Genomic DNA, 15,810 nt, shown 5'->3' on the forward strand with positions numbered 1-15,810 from the left:
TGATGTAGATTGGAGGCCTAAGTTAGAACTAAATGGTGTTATTGTATGAAAGGAAAGTCTGAGGCAAGTGTTGGAGTGGAGAGCAGAAAAGGAACAGAAGAAAGCTGAATTGGAAATAAGCAGTGGAGGCTGTGTGTTTACCAGTGAACAAAACCTGTATCAGCACCAGTGACTATATGTGGTCTTCTGAGACCCTTTGGTTCCTTTCCTGTTACTTTCTTTCATGACCAAAGTCTCCAAATCAAGGCCACCAGATGGAATGGGTCTACCTAAAGGAATGCTTTTCAAACTCTAACTGCTCATCAAAGACCTGAGGTTCTTATCAAAATGAAGATTCTGGTTCATTAGGTCTGGGGTGAGGGCTGACATTCTGCATTTCTAACCAGTTCCCAGGTGATTCCAATGCGGCTGGTCCCTGATCACGGGATGCATCAGTGCAGTCATGCATGCAGTGCATCCCTTCATTTCAGGTGAAGCCTTAAAGCATCACATTACTTTCTTCTGATTTATCCTCTTATCTTACAGCCCTGCCATCAAATGTTTAGTTGGCTGGCATGACTGCTGCCACATACTAAGCCAGAAGAGTTATCTTTCTCTCCCTTTGTTTAAGTGATCCTGATACTGCCTACTTTGTATCTTGAGATGGCTTAGCAAATAAATGCTCCCCTTTGCTATTTTTTCAACTCCCTCCCTCTAAGACCTGCACCATTTTATTGTGCTAAATTGTTAGTCGGACTTCATGTTTCAAGTGAATCTTATTATTCTGGGTTTTGAAGTCAACTCTAGTGTTCTGAAACTTCCCCTTGAATCTGGACCACAAAGGTGAAACAGGACAAAGCAGGTGGTGAACCCCATGGCTGTCTTTGAATCACCAGTAGCCCCCAGCCTAAAAAATGGATGATATCCGATAATTCTTCTCACACGACACGCCAGCTTTCTCATTTGCACAGTTTCAGTCCTTTTCAATGCCTGATGTGTATCCAGACATCAGGACGGTTTAGTACATTTTTACTGTGCACCTTATTTGTTTGAAGTACTGATGGGATACCAGCCTACGTTCTCAGTTTGGTTATAACCCAGGAGAAAAACTTGGATGGAAGGGGAATTACGTTAGGTGAAGACTGAAAGAGTGTGTTCTGCTGAGCAGCGAACCAGCAAGCAAGGACCCATTGCTGGTACAATAACAGTGGCCTTGCAAGAATCAGGATTCTTCCTCTTGATCTTTTCAGAATCCCCCCAACTCTCCAGTTTTCAGTATCCATATTAGGCAAAATAGATCTGGCTACTTCCATGGGATTTGCAACTTTCATAAACTTTTTCTACAGTCAGCATATTCAGTGATTGTTTTGTAGCTAGCCCAGGGGGAGTTCACGTTTCTTAGTCTGAAGGCTTTTTCATTTCCAAATTGCTAAGCTGGTCTTCATGCAATGTCTCATGGACACCTCATGAGATATATATTGTTGTCCTGATTTTACAGATGCAGTAACTGAGGCCTTGAGAGGTTAATTTGCCAGGTAAAACAGCCAATGACAGAGCCAGCATTCAGGCCTGGAAACGCTGACTTCAAATCTATTGTACTGACTCATGGGTTTTGTGTACTGAATAAGATTCATTTGAAAAGTAGAAAAAGGTAGAAAAGTGAGGGTAGGGGAGAGCCGTAGATACAAGATTTAAGGTGATCAAGGCAGACTCAGCCTCCCCCCCCATGAGATGCAGACAAAATGGCTTTGCACAAGATATTGTTCTCTTGAAACTCTTTGTTCCCAGAGGCTGGAAGATGGCAAAAGAATAAGAAACAGTGTAGCCATCCCAGTTCAGTCAGAAAGCTTGGCTTATGGCTGGAAAAATAGTCTATTCAAAATGGAGTTATTTTTTAATGTTGCTGTTAAGGTAATTGGACCATCCTCCAAGACATACCTGGAGGAAAGAGCTATGCACAGATTGACTTCATTTAATTGCTTTGTACAAGGGGCCAAGTCTTAGCTTACCTTTAAATGAGAGCTAAGGAAATAAGCATACACAGCTACTCAGTGCTCTGAATTCAATACAATGGAAACTTATAACCCATCGTGGCAGATGCTGTCAGGCTGCCCAGCTGCCATTCTTTCACCCAGTCTTCTTTGCGAAAAGGACCTTAGTGTGTTTGGGATGGTGGCTTGCCCACCTCTGGGGATGGATGGTAGATGATCTCACCCAGTGCTTCCAAACATTTTTTTCATGACTCGACACATAGAAAATGATTAAATTTTCACAATATGCTGTGCTAACCTAGAGGGAATTTGTAAGCATCAATATGGGGCTTGGAGAAAAACAAATCTGTTATATTCTTTCCATATTATATAATTATGGTAAGAAAATGAAATAGAAATATTTAGAAGGAGACAAATTGTTAAATTTGGATGATATTTCCAAATAAGGTATTTCCTAATATTTTAAAATAAGAAACTCAATCATGTTTCCACAAACCTAAAATTTAAAAATCAGATTTTAGGTTTGAAATGGTTAATTAAACATTCTGTCATTTCTCTTCCAGCTTTTTCTCTTCGAGTTCTTGATTGTCATCACAATTTTTGCTCACACAAAAGTGGTGACTTAAAAAAAAAAAAAATCAGAGCCATGTTTACAACCATTCAAAATTGTAATAGTTGAAAAGGTTTTTTTTCAAGTCTAATGTTTCTTTGACAGGTATTAAAATTTTATATGATAATGTGAATGTATTTCAAATCCAGTAAAACTTTTCATATCAAGTATCTAAAGATCATGATGAAGTTCTAATCTTCAGAATGTGTAGTCGGCCTGCTGGTAGGTTGGATGTTACTAAAATGGTACATCAATTGCCCAGGGACAGAATTCCTGACAGAGGTAAAGGCTGAGATTGGGGGTAGCCAACCAGAGTGGGGCCTACCAGAAGCCCCTATTTGACCTCCCTGATCGATCTCCAACCCCTAATGACCACACCTTGGGCTATGCAAACTCCTCCTTAGATGCCCGATATAGGTGTCTCTTAGAAACCCCTTGTCCCTTAGAAACTCCTCCAGCAGCCCACAGGCCTCTTGCCCCTGGGCACCATTGCAGACTCTGCAGCTGGCTTCTCCAGTACATGCCTGGGGGGGGTGGGCAGCACCTTTGCAGTCGTGCTCACCTGTTGTCAGCAAGTACCAGATATTGCTGCATGTGCTCACCACCTGAAGGTACAACAGAGCGTGTCGTTGGACACCACCCTTCTCAGCCCACCCTGCAAGGAGTTCTGGAAGACCATGCTAATAGCCAAAGACCACCAGCCAGAAGGCTTCTGCTATACCAAGAAATGAGGGGAACAGTTTTATGTGGCTTAACTGTAACCCATAGGCCTCATTTGACACAGTGCAGTAGTTGGGAAGCTTGGGTCCAAGCAAGCATGATGGTCTGGTTCCCCACTGTTGCAGCCTCTTTGAAAGCTAAGAGAGGCTAAATGACCCAGTTCTGGTCAATGATACACAACTGGGTTGACCAAGGATAGGAGTAGTTGGGGGACAGGTTTTGTTTTCCAAGTAAAAGAGAACGAAAACAAATGTGTCTGGTACTGATCCTCCCCCAATCCTTTCTCCCTGGGCTGGGGATGTGCTCTAGAGCTTCAGCAGCCATCTTGTGACTAAGAAGTGAGAGAGGTATCAGAGAGAGGCCAGGAGTCCTGCAGAGCTACTGGTGCTGACCTCATTCAGTTTCCAGATCAATGCCAAGAGCTCAATCTTCAGACTTCCTATTATGTCAGAAAAATAAATCCCTATCTGTTTAAGCCACTGGAGGTTGAGTTGTCTGTTACTTGTAGTGAAAAGTATTACTTACATGGTTATTTTACTGTGCATATAAGGACCCATAGAGAATGAAGGACATTAGCGTTCTTTATCCAGTCAACAAAATATTGAAAACAATTCCATCCTCGGCAAGTATAATGCTAGTTTTGCAAACATTCCTTAAGAAGAACTTAAACTTGACGTGTCGTCTGTGAAATAGATGGTGTGGATATCCTTCGGTACCTGCGGCTTGTAGGTGTAGGGAGTCACTTCAAACACATGTTCAAGTGTGGCAGTGCCCCAGCGTGGAGTGAGAATAAGCTGCGTCTGCTTGCAATGGCTGGGAACATTGCATTTCCTTTCCTGTGTTGGTGCGGCAGAATCTTAAACGGCTGGAGAAGCCCTTCAAGTAGTTTCCCATGGCAGCGCTGGGGAGAGAGCATTTACTAGACCTCTCTTGCCTCCAAGAAACTCACCTGGCTTAAGTGAAAGGAGAGATTTATCCAAAGGACCTTGCGCTATTTTATGGTAAAACCATGCGATGGGGAGGGACATGGTTGCAGTCCCAGAGTTCTCTTTCTGCCTCTTGCTTCTGCTTCTACTGTTTTGGCTTTATTTCTCTCTCTTGCTACAGACTAGTTCCCTTACTGGACAGGAACTTAGCTCCCGGTAGCTCCCAAGTTTACATCTTTTAGATCAGCTACCAGAGAGAGGTGGGCTGACTGTCTAGGTCCCCTGCCCCTATATCCAGTTACTGGGGCTCATTGTTCATTGGGAACCAGGGGCAGAGTATTAGACTGAGAAGCTATGGCCAGAGGGCTGGGCCATCCATCTCCTGCCAGAGCAAGGTGGACGGAGCAAGGGGAAGAGAAATTTCCAGAGAAGGGTATGGTATTAGTATTGGGCAGAGTTCCTTATGTAGCCACCACAGAAATAATTCCCACTTCACTCTGTGTATATTTATACTGACAAAGGATACATGTAAGGAGAAGACAGCTGTGTTGGTTTAAGGTCATGTAGGAAATCAATAGACAATTTAGAATGAAAATGAACTATTCATTCTTACTCTAGGCTGTTATGTTCACTTATTCTAGCCTTCTTGGTAGCAGTTCTCATTGCTTTCTTGGAGGCTTGTTGCTAAGAGCTACCCTATTTCCTTGTCACAAAGCCTTCTTTAGAAAGTTACTATAGTACCTGGAGGGAGTTTTGGGACAAGAGTGTTTCCTAACCTCATCCTGGAGACATTATGCCAACATCCTTACAAACACAAACACACTGGAATCACTTATGGAGAATATGAGAAAAATATAGCAATGATCTTTCTTGGAAACTGTAAGTGTAATCAGTCAGTTTAAAGCAAGAGAGTAGGAAGTTATAAAACATGACAAGCAAAATCTTTCTCACTCTTGTTGATGGTTAATGTTTATATTTTGGATATTATGGCCTTACAAGCTGAGCCGTAATATCCAGAAAATTTCTTTGCTTTATAAAATTAGTTTTTAATGTTTAATGAATATTCAATTTGTTTCAGTTCCAAGCTTCCAGTAACATAAGAATTTATTAACCATTCATTCATTCAACAAACGTTTGTTAACATCTGCTGTATGCCCAGCTTTATGCTGGCTCCTCACTGCACTTTTTTCTCTTGGTATGTTTTAAGTGTTTCTATGAAGTGGTTTTAGAAATAACAACTATTTCTCTTAGCAGTCATTTTCTCCTCACTCCCTTTTTGGAAATCCTGCTCTGCCCCCAGAAGTAGGAGCTATAATTCCATGTAACCCTGCTTCCCTAGACATAGTTGATCGTACCAGGGATAAAAACCTGACCCCATATGGTCAATCGGATTCTTTCTCCTGAGAAATTGGAACAGAAAGACAGAAACTGAGTTGGTGTTGGGTGTTAGAACTAAAAGACCACAGATATGCTGGAGGCTGAGGCTGTTATTTTGGAGCAGAAATGATGGGCCCACAGAGAAGCAATTAAGTGAGTATACAAACCAGTTTGCAGAGAGAGAAAGAAAGAAAGAGAAGCAGACATGGAGCAGGATGAGAAAACATCTGGCATCAGAGGCCAAGACAAACCAGAGAGATTAGCTATTTAGTGACTTTGCAGAGCCATTGTCATAGTTGCCACCATACCTAGTTGGGCTCCGTGACCTACCTCATACATCCTAAGAAATTCACCTTCACTCAAGCATACTTGACAGGGCTTTTCTTTCTTTAAGCAAATCCCCTCTGACTAAGGGATGAGTTGATGAAGGTCAAAGTCAGTGAGCTAATTTAAACAGAGAGTGCTCTATTTAAGGTAACTCGAATATAATATCAGTAGATCAAGGACTTACCCTGTGTAAATGCAATACAAGCAATCATGTTTACTCAGAACAATTTTCTTGCTGTAAGAGTATTGAGGAATTAGAATGTATTGTGAATGTAGGATCTTCCTTTTTTTTATCCATTTAAGGGAACATGTAGGCAGATCTCTTTCTGAGAAAGTGCAAGTGACTTCTGGGAGAACTTTTTATTGCCCATTGCATCTATGTTGTAGTAATACTGGTTTCAAGAAATGTATGGAAGATTACTGATAATTGCTGCAGTTCAGCCTCCAGTTGGTATAAGGAAATATGATGTGAGCAGAGACACAGTATCTGACAACATATAAGATGAAACTTAGTGGTTACTAAAAGTTTTATGACTTAATTTTCAGGTTTAAATATAACCATTTTCTTTTTTTAAATTTTTATTGGGGTATAATTGATTTACAATATTGTGTTAGTCTCAGGTGTAAATATAACCATTTTCAATAACAGCAATAACAATGATAATAATAGTTTTGCTAGGTTTACCAGCTAAAAGACTATTTTTCAGATGTTATCATTTATCCATCCTTTCAGCCAGTTTGAAAAATCATCTACAGTTGCTAAAAGGAAGTAGCTTCTGAAGTGGGCAAATCTAAACCCAGACTCTAACTGTCTCTATATTTTTTAAATCAGTATTTTTTTCTCTTTTGCAGCTGACATTTTCATGCTTGTTCTGCTAAAGTTGATGTTACTGCCATGGGAACAGGTCTCACAAAATGTCTTGCTTTCAGTTACTTTAAAAAGGGGGCTCATTGTGCTCCAGAATTTTATGATCTCATAATGAAGATACTTAGGTCCCAAACCACAAGGCAGGTTGTCTTGCTAAAAAACTATTTTTCTTGGATAAGAAAATATGGAATGCAAAATCAAAATGTGATCCAGTAACCAACGAATAATCAACCACAATAGCAAATGTGAGATAAAAGGACATTATGAAGCCCCAGGGACAAACAGGGATGAAAGGAAGGGTAGAGATTAGAGTCGTCTATCCTCAAAGTATAAATGTGGGATCATAACAATTTTTTTAACCAATAGTAATGGCTTTAAAATTGCAAATGAGTGTGGGATGGGTATTACAAAGCTCCTCTTGGGAACCATGTGTGTACTGAGTGGTCCTAATGCAAATGTAACAGATGGGATCGCCATTAGAACAGCAATCATCGCCCCATACCCCAAATTGTTGTTTCTGTCCCAATTTCAAATATACTGTCCCAAGGTCAGGCTAGATGTCAGATGACATGCCCTGGTACTTGGTTTTAAAATCGGACTGCTGTGGCCACAGAACCAGGTGGATGCGTTGGAGCATTCTGATAATAAAGGAGAAGGCAGAAAGGAAATAACAGATCTCCATCTTGCAGATGTTTACTGTGTTCCCATTGCGTATTCACTGTTCCAGATCTTGGGTTGCAAGGGTGAAGAAAATTGAAAATGCCCTTTCTCTTCTGGAGCTTACGTTCTACTTGGGGAAGACTGACAAAAAAAAAAAAAATAACTAAATATAAATTATGTTAGATGGAGGTAAATTCTATAGAAAGTATAGTCTGGGCAAGGCAGATGAGAAGGAAGAGTGGGAGTGACATAATTTTATGTAGGCTAGAAAGGCTTTACTGAGAGGGAGACAGATGAGACAGGGAGCTAGGCTGACATCTGGGGGAAGAATATTTTGGATAGAGGAAATGAACAGTGTGTGAAAAGGCTCTCTGGTGGATAGTGAGAGGATGTTTGAGGAACCTCAAAGATATTAATGGAGCTGGAGAGGTGTGAGCGGGGAAGGAGAATGGTGAGAGATGAACTCAGAATGAACAGGGCGAGGTCAGGTGGGATCTTTACAGAACTTGATAGTAAGGTATTTGGCTTTTGCTCTGAATGAGCGGAGAAGTCTTTGCAGGGTTTTAAGTAGTAGAGGAATACAGTCTGACTTCCATTTTCAAACGCTCCCTGTGGCTGCTAGTTAGAAGAGCACTGCACTAATCCAGATAAGAGATGCTGGTAGCTTGGACAGAACTGCAACAGTAAAATTGGTGATAAAGGACGGTTGGATTCTGACCATGCTGATGGATCAGATTGAGTGTAAGAAAAAGAGGAGCATGACTAGAAAAATAATAAAAGAATAAGGAAGAGGAAGGAAGGCAGGAAGAAGAGGAAGGCGGGGGTTAATGTTTATAAGAGTGCATGCGTACTGGGCTAAAGCTGTCCTTAGGACTTCTCTGGAGGTCAAACAAAGAACACCAGGATTTGACTGTCAGACTAGCCAGCATGTGATTCTTGGTTCACAGACACAACTTAAACATGAATTTACACTGGCTGTATTTCTTTTTCTTTTTTTTTTTTTTTGCGGTATGCGGGCCTCTCACTGTTGTGGCCTCTCCCGTTGCAGAGCACAGGCTCCGGACGCACAGGCTCAGCGTCCATGGCTCACGGGCCCAGCCGCTCCGCGGCATGTGGGATCTTCCCGGACCGGGGCACGAACCCGTGTCCCCTGCATCGGCAGAAGGACTCTCAACCACTGCGCCACCAGGGAAGCCCTGGCTGTATTTCTTGACTGTTAAAATCTGCTGATCCCAAAGTCATGTGGCCAACCCACTGTGAATATGTTAGACTCGTGGCCTCAGTTGGGAAGTTGGATGGAAGAGGCAGTGGGAGAGTAGTGATGGTCTGGGAAGGAGAAAATCTCACCTGCTTTTGTCCCTAGATGATGGTGACCCTGAAAGCCTAAGCCTTGGTTTATGAGGCATGAATAAGATCTTGTGCAGAGTCATTACCCCCAACCCAAATTTCATCATACAGAGGGTACGTATATTATTTGCATTTGAGTGCTTTATTATATTGGAATTGCAGTGATATTATTAACATTTGTACAAATGCACAAAATCTTGTCTCTTCTTGCTAGAAAGAGATGTAAAAATCTGACCTAGTTGAACAGTCTTAATGAACTCATTGTCCGTTGGTAACAATAAATGTGTTCACGAGGCAACAAAAAGCTTAACATAAAATTAAACATATTAAATGCTGCTGCAAGTATTTACATGTATGTACCCCCAGTTTTTTTCTCCTTCCAATAAGGAAGGTGGTTGCTTTACAAACAGACAAACAAACACAAATGCTTTGCTGTTTACAATTACAAATAACCCACCCCCACCCCCCGCCCCACAGAGTCCAGAACTTAAAGTGACAGCACCTTTTCTGAGGACTTCCTTAGTTAACACTTACTTTGCACAATGTTAACCTTTTTTCTCTTAGTTTTATTTTTTGGACAATATTTATATTCCAATTGTCCTAGAACACTGTGTTTGAACTGAGCCATTTTTTCTGGGCCTTTTCAGAAGATCCCAGATCCCATGTCCTTTCCGGGGAGAACATTTCAAGCTTATCTTTTCTCCAAGACAAACCTCAGAGGCAGAACTCCTCTCTCTATGAGGCAGGTGCGATTTAGCAGAACATAGAAGGAAAGAGGGCGAGCAGTTCTTCTGTTCTACTGGCTGGCTGGTGGGGAAGGGTCCTTTCTCTGAAACCCCCTCCACTTCAGCATGGCTGATACCTTTCATCATGTCCTGTAGCATCTACAGCCTTGGTATTCTAAAGGAGCAAACTAGACTCTAATGAGCTTATTGTGCATAAGATTTTAATGATGTATTTAAAGCTAATTTATTCAGGTTCCACATTCTCAGTCCTGAGGCTAAAATGATTCTGTTTTTTAAAAAAAATCCTATAAAGTTCTATAAAATGAAACACAATGCAAGAAAATCTTCAATGGCTTATGAAGAGCTTTCTAAATCCTGGCTTCTAATGAGCTAGATATTGTAAGTTGGTCTAAATATAACAGCGGATAATTATTGATCCCCCTCTGATGATAAGCTTGGAAAGGTATCAGAGTGCCACTTAAGAATATTAATCTTTTAAGAAATGCTGGCAATTTGGCCTTACCCCCCCCCCTTCAACTTGTGGTTAAATAGCTTTTTTAAAAAATAGACAATTTATAAGGAAAAAAATATATAAACACTCTTTAAGCAATTTGGCTATAAGCATCACATCACTGAAAAACTCCACAAGAAATAGTAAAATATTTTGAACGGACATACACTGTTTCATTTTCACATGATGAGCTGGGTTGTTTGTTGTTGTTTTTTCTTTGTTTTGGTATTGGATTTTACTTGTAAGTTTATTGCTTCAGTGTCTTCTTGTCCTTTCTTAAATTATAATTGTAAAATAGAGGTGCTGTCCCTAATTATGGTACAAGGCAACATTGTATTTTTGAGACCTAGGAATGAAATAGTTAGGGTCACCGTTTTTTTCCAGCAGCCCAGAGAGACGATGGCGAGGACGACAGTCTGATGTACATGGTGATGCACAAAAGAATAAGTCTCCTGGCTCATTCAGCACACTTTGGTTGGAGGATAAGATAGAAAATTCTTAAGTGTATCATAGCCGCTCCCTCACATCTGTTGCATAATATAACATTTTTAGAAAACATGCTATGAATAAAGGGAGAAAGAGTATAAACTGGCTCTTCTCCTTGGCATTCTTGTAGCAGAGGCTTCATCTAGGTTGATGTGAGCAACGCGTCTTGGCTATGCTACTGGTGAACGCACTTAAATGTACCTGGTGCAAATATTCCATAAAGTATTTTAAATGATGCAGCTCAGAGCCTTAGAGGAAGCGTGGGGGAGTTGGGAAGGGGAGGGGGAAGGCAAGTTTAAGGACAGGGAGGAGGTCTGAAAGAGAACGAGAGAAACTGACGGGGATTACAAATGCTAAAGTGCAATTTTAAAATATAAATTATTTTAAAAGCAGAAGAGAGATTCTAAATTGCTACTGTTCGCATAGGCACGATTTTATTCCAATTTAAACAGGTTATTTCCTTTCCCTTCTCAGACATGCTGCATAACGGAACTTGAACGGCTTAAAGCTACTGCGCACGGTTTGGGAAGAGACGAGAAGAGCACTAAGGAAGCTGAATAGTACAAGGCATTCTGGGAAGTTGAGGTGCGGTGGGGAGAAGCAGAGATGAAGCTGTTTTTACACTTTTACAAGAGAGCTGTTCCAGTTATAGTTACCGATTCCCTTTAGCTGAACTCTGCTTCCTAAAGGAAAGAGCTTACTTTAAAAATGAAAAAATAGAGGATTTAAAACTGTTCCGAACATAGATTAAAAAATAGCTCACAGAACAATACAAATCCTTGAAATTTCTATGCACAGAGGTCTAAACAAACATTTCCACCAAATGATGGAGAATAGCCATTTGAAACCCTGTAAAATGAAGATACACACAACTAGAGTCGTTTATTATGAACTAATCCTTTAAAAACAAGTAGATCCTACAGAAGAATATTGTTCAAATGGAATGTTTAAAAATAACATTTATTAATAAATATCTTATAAAATTCTAAATTAATAGATTCCTGTTCAAATTTTGCTTTGGTCCTTGAATTCCACTGTATACACACACACATACATATATATTTTCTTAGATGGTTTTTTATTAACCAGAAAGAAGCACATTCTATCCTAACTGGATGGCTAGGTTTATAGCAGTTACAGATGCCAAGGGCTGGTCTTTTATGGCAGCTGGTTGATTTTAATGACAAGCTCAACTAACACACGACAATTTTCTGAACTAACAGACCGCAGCCACCTGCACATTCACCACGGATGCCCCTCTATTCGGAACAAGCACCGCATTTGATTTCTTGGACCTGACAGGCTCCAAAGAGCAACTGCTCCAAGTAAGTCACCCTAATGATAAGAAGGCATGCAGTGACAGTACACAAATTGCTCGTCCCCATGGGCTGTGTTAAGACTGTGGCTGGCAAACACTGATGTGGAGATAGGAGAGGGCTGAGGGGAAGGGTAAAGGGAAAACATCCGACCTCACGCCAGGCGTGAAATCGAGTCCATTCATGCACAGGGAGGATTTTCACTCTACCTGTCCTGGCATATGTTGAGAAATGTCTTAAGGAGAAACAATTAAGATGGGAATGCCTCAGTGTAGGTAAGGACTGACCTGGTAGAAACGCTATCAGGTGTCCCTATCTTGGCTGCTAATTCCTGTCACAGGAGGCAGGGGAGGTGCTGTGGAAGTTTCCAGGCAGGTTGGCAGTGACTTCAGAAGCAGATCCTGCTGATAAAAACCCACCTGTGAACGAGGAGAGGCAGTGCTGCGCTGCGGGCCCTCCCTCCTCAGGATGGGTGCTCTGAAGGTCATTGCAACTGATCTGTGACCTTATGGATAGATGACCCAGTAGCTGGGTGGGAGAGGAGAACAGGGCAGAAGGTTTCCCCAGATTGGCAAAAAGTGTGGGACAAGATTGGAGAGATTTTTCAGGCAGACAGATTATTCTACGGTCTGGTGAAAGCTAGGCCTTCAAGTGAAATATTTAATGTTGATAAGTCGAGTGTTGGATTTGACCAATGAGCCTTTCTGTTCAGGATTTCAAGAAGCTCTGACAACTTGCTGGTATCCTCTATTTACTGTATTTCCACACTGCTAATGAACATACCTAAAGGCCCTGAATATAATAAGAAGTTTATTCTAATTATACGTTGAGGCCCGTTCACTAAACTGTGTGTGGTGGTTTGCCTTCTTAGCATAAAAAACAGACATAATTGAGCTATACATAATGCACATCAGTCAAACCGTCAAGCTGCTGAACTAAGAAAACTCAGGCAAGTTCTTAACTGCAGAGGCTTTCGGTTTAACAACTAAATATTTCAATTAAGAAGTGGAACAGAAGTAAAGTAAACCATAATTTTAGTGACAGCCCACTCCTTGGACATTCTGATATCACCAGTGGATTTTTTAAAAATCCATTTCATTAAGTGCTATGCATGCAGTAAAGAAAGAAAATATTTTTCACTTAAAGCAAAACAAAAATTTTTTAAAAATTTTAAAACCCAAACAAATATTTCAATGAGCTCTTTCTCCTTTATAGGGGGACACATAAGTGGTCCTAGGAAGGAGTTTAGAAAAAATTATTTTTGATTTCAAAATAGAGATAAGAATGTTAACTGCTTTTTTAGCTAAATCTTAAACTTCTTAGGAAGCCAGTTAGGTTAAACCATACAGCTATTACAGCTGGGATTCAAAACAAAACAAAACAACTGAATTCAGTATTTAAAATACTTAAAAATGATATGTTTGTCTAAAATATAATAGAAAATCCTTTTCTTGTTTGCATTTTTTTTCTTTTTTTTTTTTTTTTTTTGCTTTTGCTTTTGTTTTGATTTTTTAGATCATATATCCAAGTTATGAGTTTCCCTGGAAACTCAAAACTTTCTTTTTGAAAGCACTGCATACATGAAAAGATTGTTGATAAATATTGATTTTAAAAGTAAGTTATTAGATAAAACTGAAACTAGTTATAAAAACCATGCTTCATGACCCTTATATTTTCTTTTTTTCTCCAAAATAGATTCTTACACTATACTGAGAGAAAAAAAAACACATCCTTCCCTTTTCCGAACTCTTATAAAAGCTACACCTTTTGTAAAATACTATTTTTTATATCCCATTATCTCTCTCTCTCTCTCTCTCTCTCTCTCTCTCTCTCTCTCTCTCTCTCTCACACACACACACACACACACACACACACACACACACGCTCATGTTTGGAGGTCAAGCATTCAAATGGAGATGAAACACCAGCACCTGCCTAGACCACTAGAGAAGAACATTAGCCCCAGTTATTTGTGAGATGTGATATTAAAACCTTAGCACAGTAGAATGGCTTGTTTCAAGGAGGCACAACTGTGGTTCAGACTATCTGCTTTTTATAATGGGCAAGTCCAGGAAAGTTGCTGAAAGTATAAATCAGAATTATTCAGAAGAGTGGAGTAGCCATATCCAGGGGATACTTTGAGCAGCCAGAGTGCTTTAACTGCTATGGGAGGGCTGAAAGCACCTCCATGGAAACATTAGGTTTTCTTTCTCTCTCTGTTCCTCCAGTAGTTCGTCTACTTTCACCCACCAGAACAGCGAAGACGGTTCCATAGGCTTAAGAAAAAAAAAAAAAAAAAAATATATATATATATATATATATATATCTTAGGCTATTAGCAGCTAATGATTGAACAATGTAATCTGTGTAGTGAATAGAGCCCTTCTGAATTATTATGTAGTACATGGATTTTCAATATTATAGACAAGCCATATAAAACCAGTTGTAATTCGAGGGTATGATGTTCTAGCCCTGCATCATAATTTGGACTTTCACAGTTGAGGCTTATAAAGCTCCCTTCCCTAGTGTCTCCACAGCTGGCATTCAACAGTGCTTCACCTACGGCTACGCCACCTTTTATTTGCTCTGATTATTAAAAACATTAAACCAGGCACATTAAACATCTCCCGGTTACTCTTTTGTAAAAAGCAAGAGTTGAATGGGTCGGGGGCAAGGGAAGCCGTGGCTAGGTCCACATTAGCTTTTTTTTTTTTCCTTTAAACATTATTTTCTTCTTTACATGCAACGCTAAAGGGGGAAAAAATAAAACAGAAGAAAGTAAAAATAAAGAGTCAATAGGGAGCCCAGGTAAAAGTGGAAATGGAAAGGAAAATTGGGCATTCAAGGAAGTGGACCAAGAGTAGGAGGAGAGGTGGTGAGATGCTTGCTGATTTTATTTGGACATCAATGGAGCTTATACTTTTTTTTATAGTAAGAGAAACAGTGTTGTGGAAAAGGCTCTCCATTTATCTGGGATTCTGGTGACATCATAGCACCAACTCAACATAAGCTATGACATCATCAGACTTCTCCCCCAGTTGCCTTTCAGACTGTATACTGGACATCTAGGTATGCCTCATTTTGGCTAAAAGCTGTGGCTTAACAAGATTCAACGTTTCAGGCAAAGGGTTGGACTGATAAGAATGAAACCATGACTATATACAGAAAGAGTTCAGTTTATAAACAAGTAACTGGTACCAGAAAATTGGAGAAAAGCACCAAAGCATTTCCCAAGCTGACAGATTATTAATTGCATAACTCCCTTTTTTGCTTATATAACTAAGTATAAAAGACAACATTTCCATAATAACTATAAAAATGAAAGCCAGTCTTTGAAGGGCTGAGGAGTCTTCCAGGTCTGAGTTAATTCTAAAAATGCCCTTAAAAGAAAGGACGCAGGATATGCGACAGCTCTCCTTGGAGGCAAGGTCTGACCCTCGGCTTTTAGAGAATCGGATTCAGGTCTGTTCTGTGAGTGGTGAGCTGACTGAGGGTGGAGCTTCCTACCACCTCGCTGACGGCCGAGGAAGTGGTGATGGTGTTATGCTGGATGACCTGCTGCTGAGAGCACGTGGGGACGGGGCTTGCAGGAGGGCTACTCTCTGGACCTAGGAAAAAGCACACACACACACACACACCAATATAGCTCTTTCCTGGGTGGACTTGGAGACTACTCAAAAAATATTGCCAGATGCTTGCTAGAAATACGAGCGTTTCACACATTTTCTCCTGGAGGTTAATTTCAAAACTTTATTTTAAAGTCACAAAGCTATGCCTTCCCAGTTTATAGCTACAAGCAAAGCCATGCTTTCTAGATCAGCACCATGAGTTGATGTGTTTGAGTCGTGGCATGTGAAGTCCCCATCTTGTCTTTTCAAAGAGCCATCCATATATCAAATGTGGAAAAATACTCACATGTGGTGGGAGAATCTGTGTTGCTCAATCTAAAAAATTATTTGAAAAGAAA

General features: G+C 40.3%; 2 protein-coding genes across 27 annotated transcripts in view; one reads left to right on the forward strand and one right to left on the reverse strand.

The window, feature by feature from the left end:
* TRIL (TLR4 interactor with leucine rich repeats) overlaps positions 1 to 15,810 on the forward strand; it is a 122,360-nt gene that overhangs the window by 95,529 nt on the left and 11,021 nt on the right. For 5 of the 7 annotated variants that reach the window (XM_067042413.1, XM_067042412.1, XM_059074768.2 and 2 more), the window contains 3 exons: positions 8,822 to 8,919; positions 11,002 to 11,112; positions 11,751 to 11,852. The gene's annotated coding sequence lies outside the window, so the exon portion shown is untranslated. Of the gene's footprint in view, positions 1 to 8,821; positions 8,920 to 11,001; positions 11,515 to 11,750; positions 11,853 to 15,810 lie in introns of those variants that run through there. The other 2 variants (XM_067042417.1, XM_067042415.1) reach the window with 2 other exon arrangements.
* The window catches only part of CREB5 (cAMP responsive element binding protein 5), a 416,039-nt gene continuing 409,513 nt past the window's right edge, over positions 9,285 to 15,810 (reverse strand). For 12 of the 20 annotated variants that reach the window (XM_067042419.1, XM_059074774.2, XM_067042431.1 and 9 more), the window contains one exon: positions 9,285 to 15,451. In XM_067042419.1, the coding sequence (XP_066898520.1) occupies positions 15,288 to 15,451 (164 nt within the window). In that variant the 3' untranslated portion in view covers positions 9,285 to 15,287. Of the gene's footprint in view, positions 15,452 to 15,565; positions 15,788 to 15,810 lie in introns of those variants that run through there. The other 8 variants (XM_067042425.1, XM_067042426.1, XM_067042429.1 and 5 more) reach the window with 3 other exon arrangements.

Source organism: Kogia breviceps, chromosome 9 (assembly GCF_026419965.1).
Source record: "Kogia breviceps isolate mKogBre1 chromosome 9, mKogBre1 haplotype 1, whole genome shotgun sequence".
NCBI lineage: Eukaryota > Metazoa > Chordata > Mammalia > Artiodactyla > Physeteridae > Kogia > Kogia breviceps.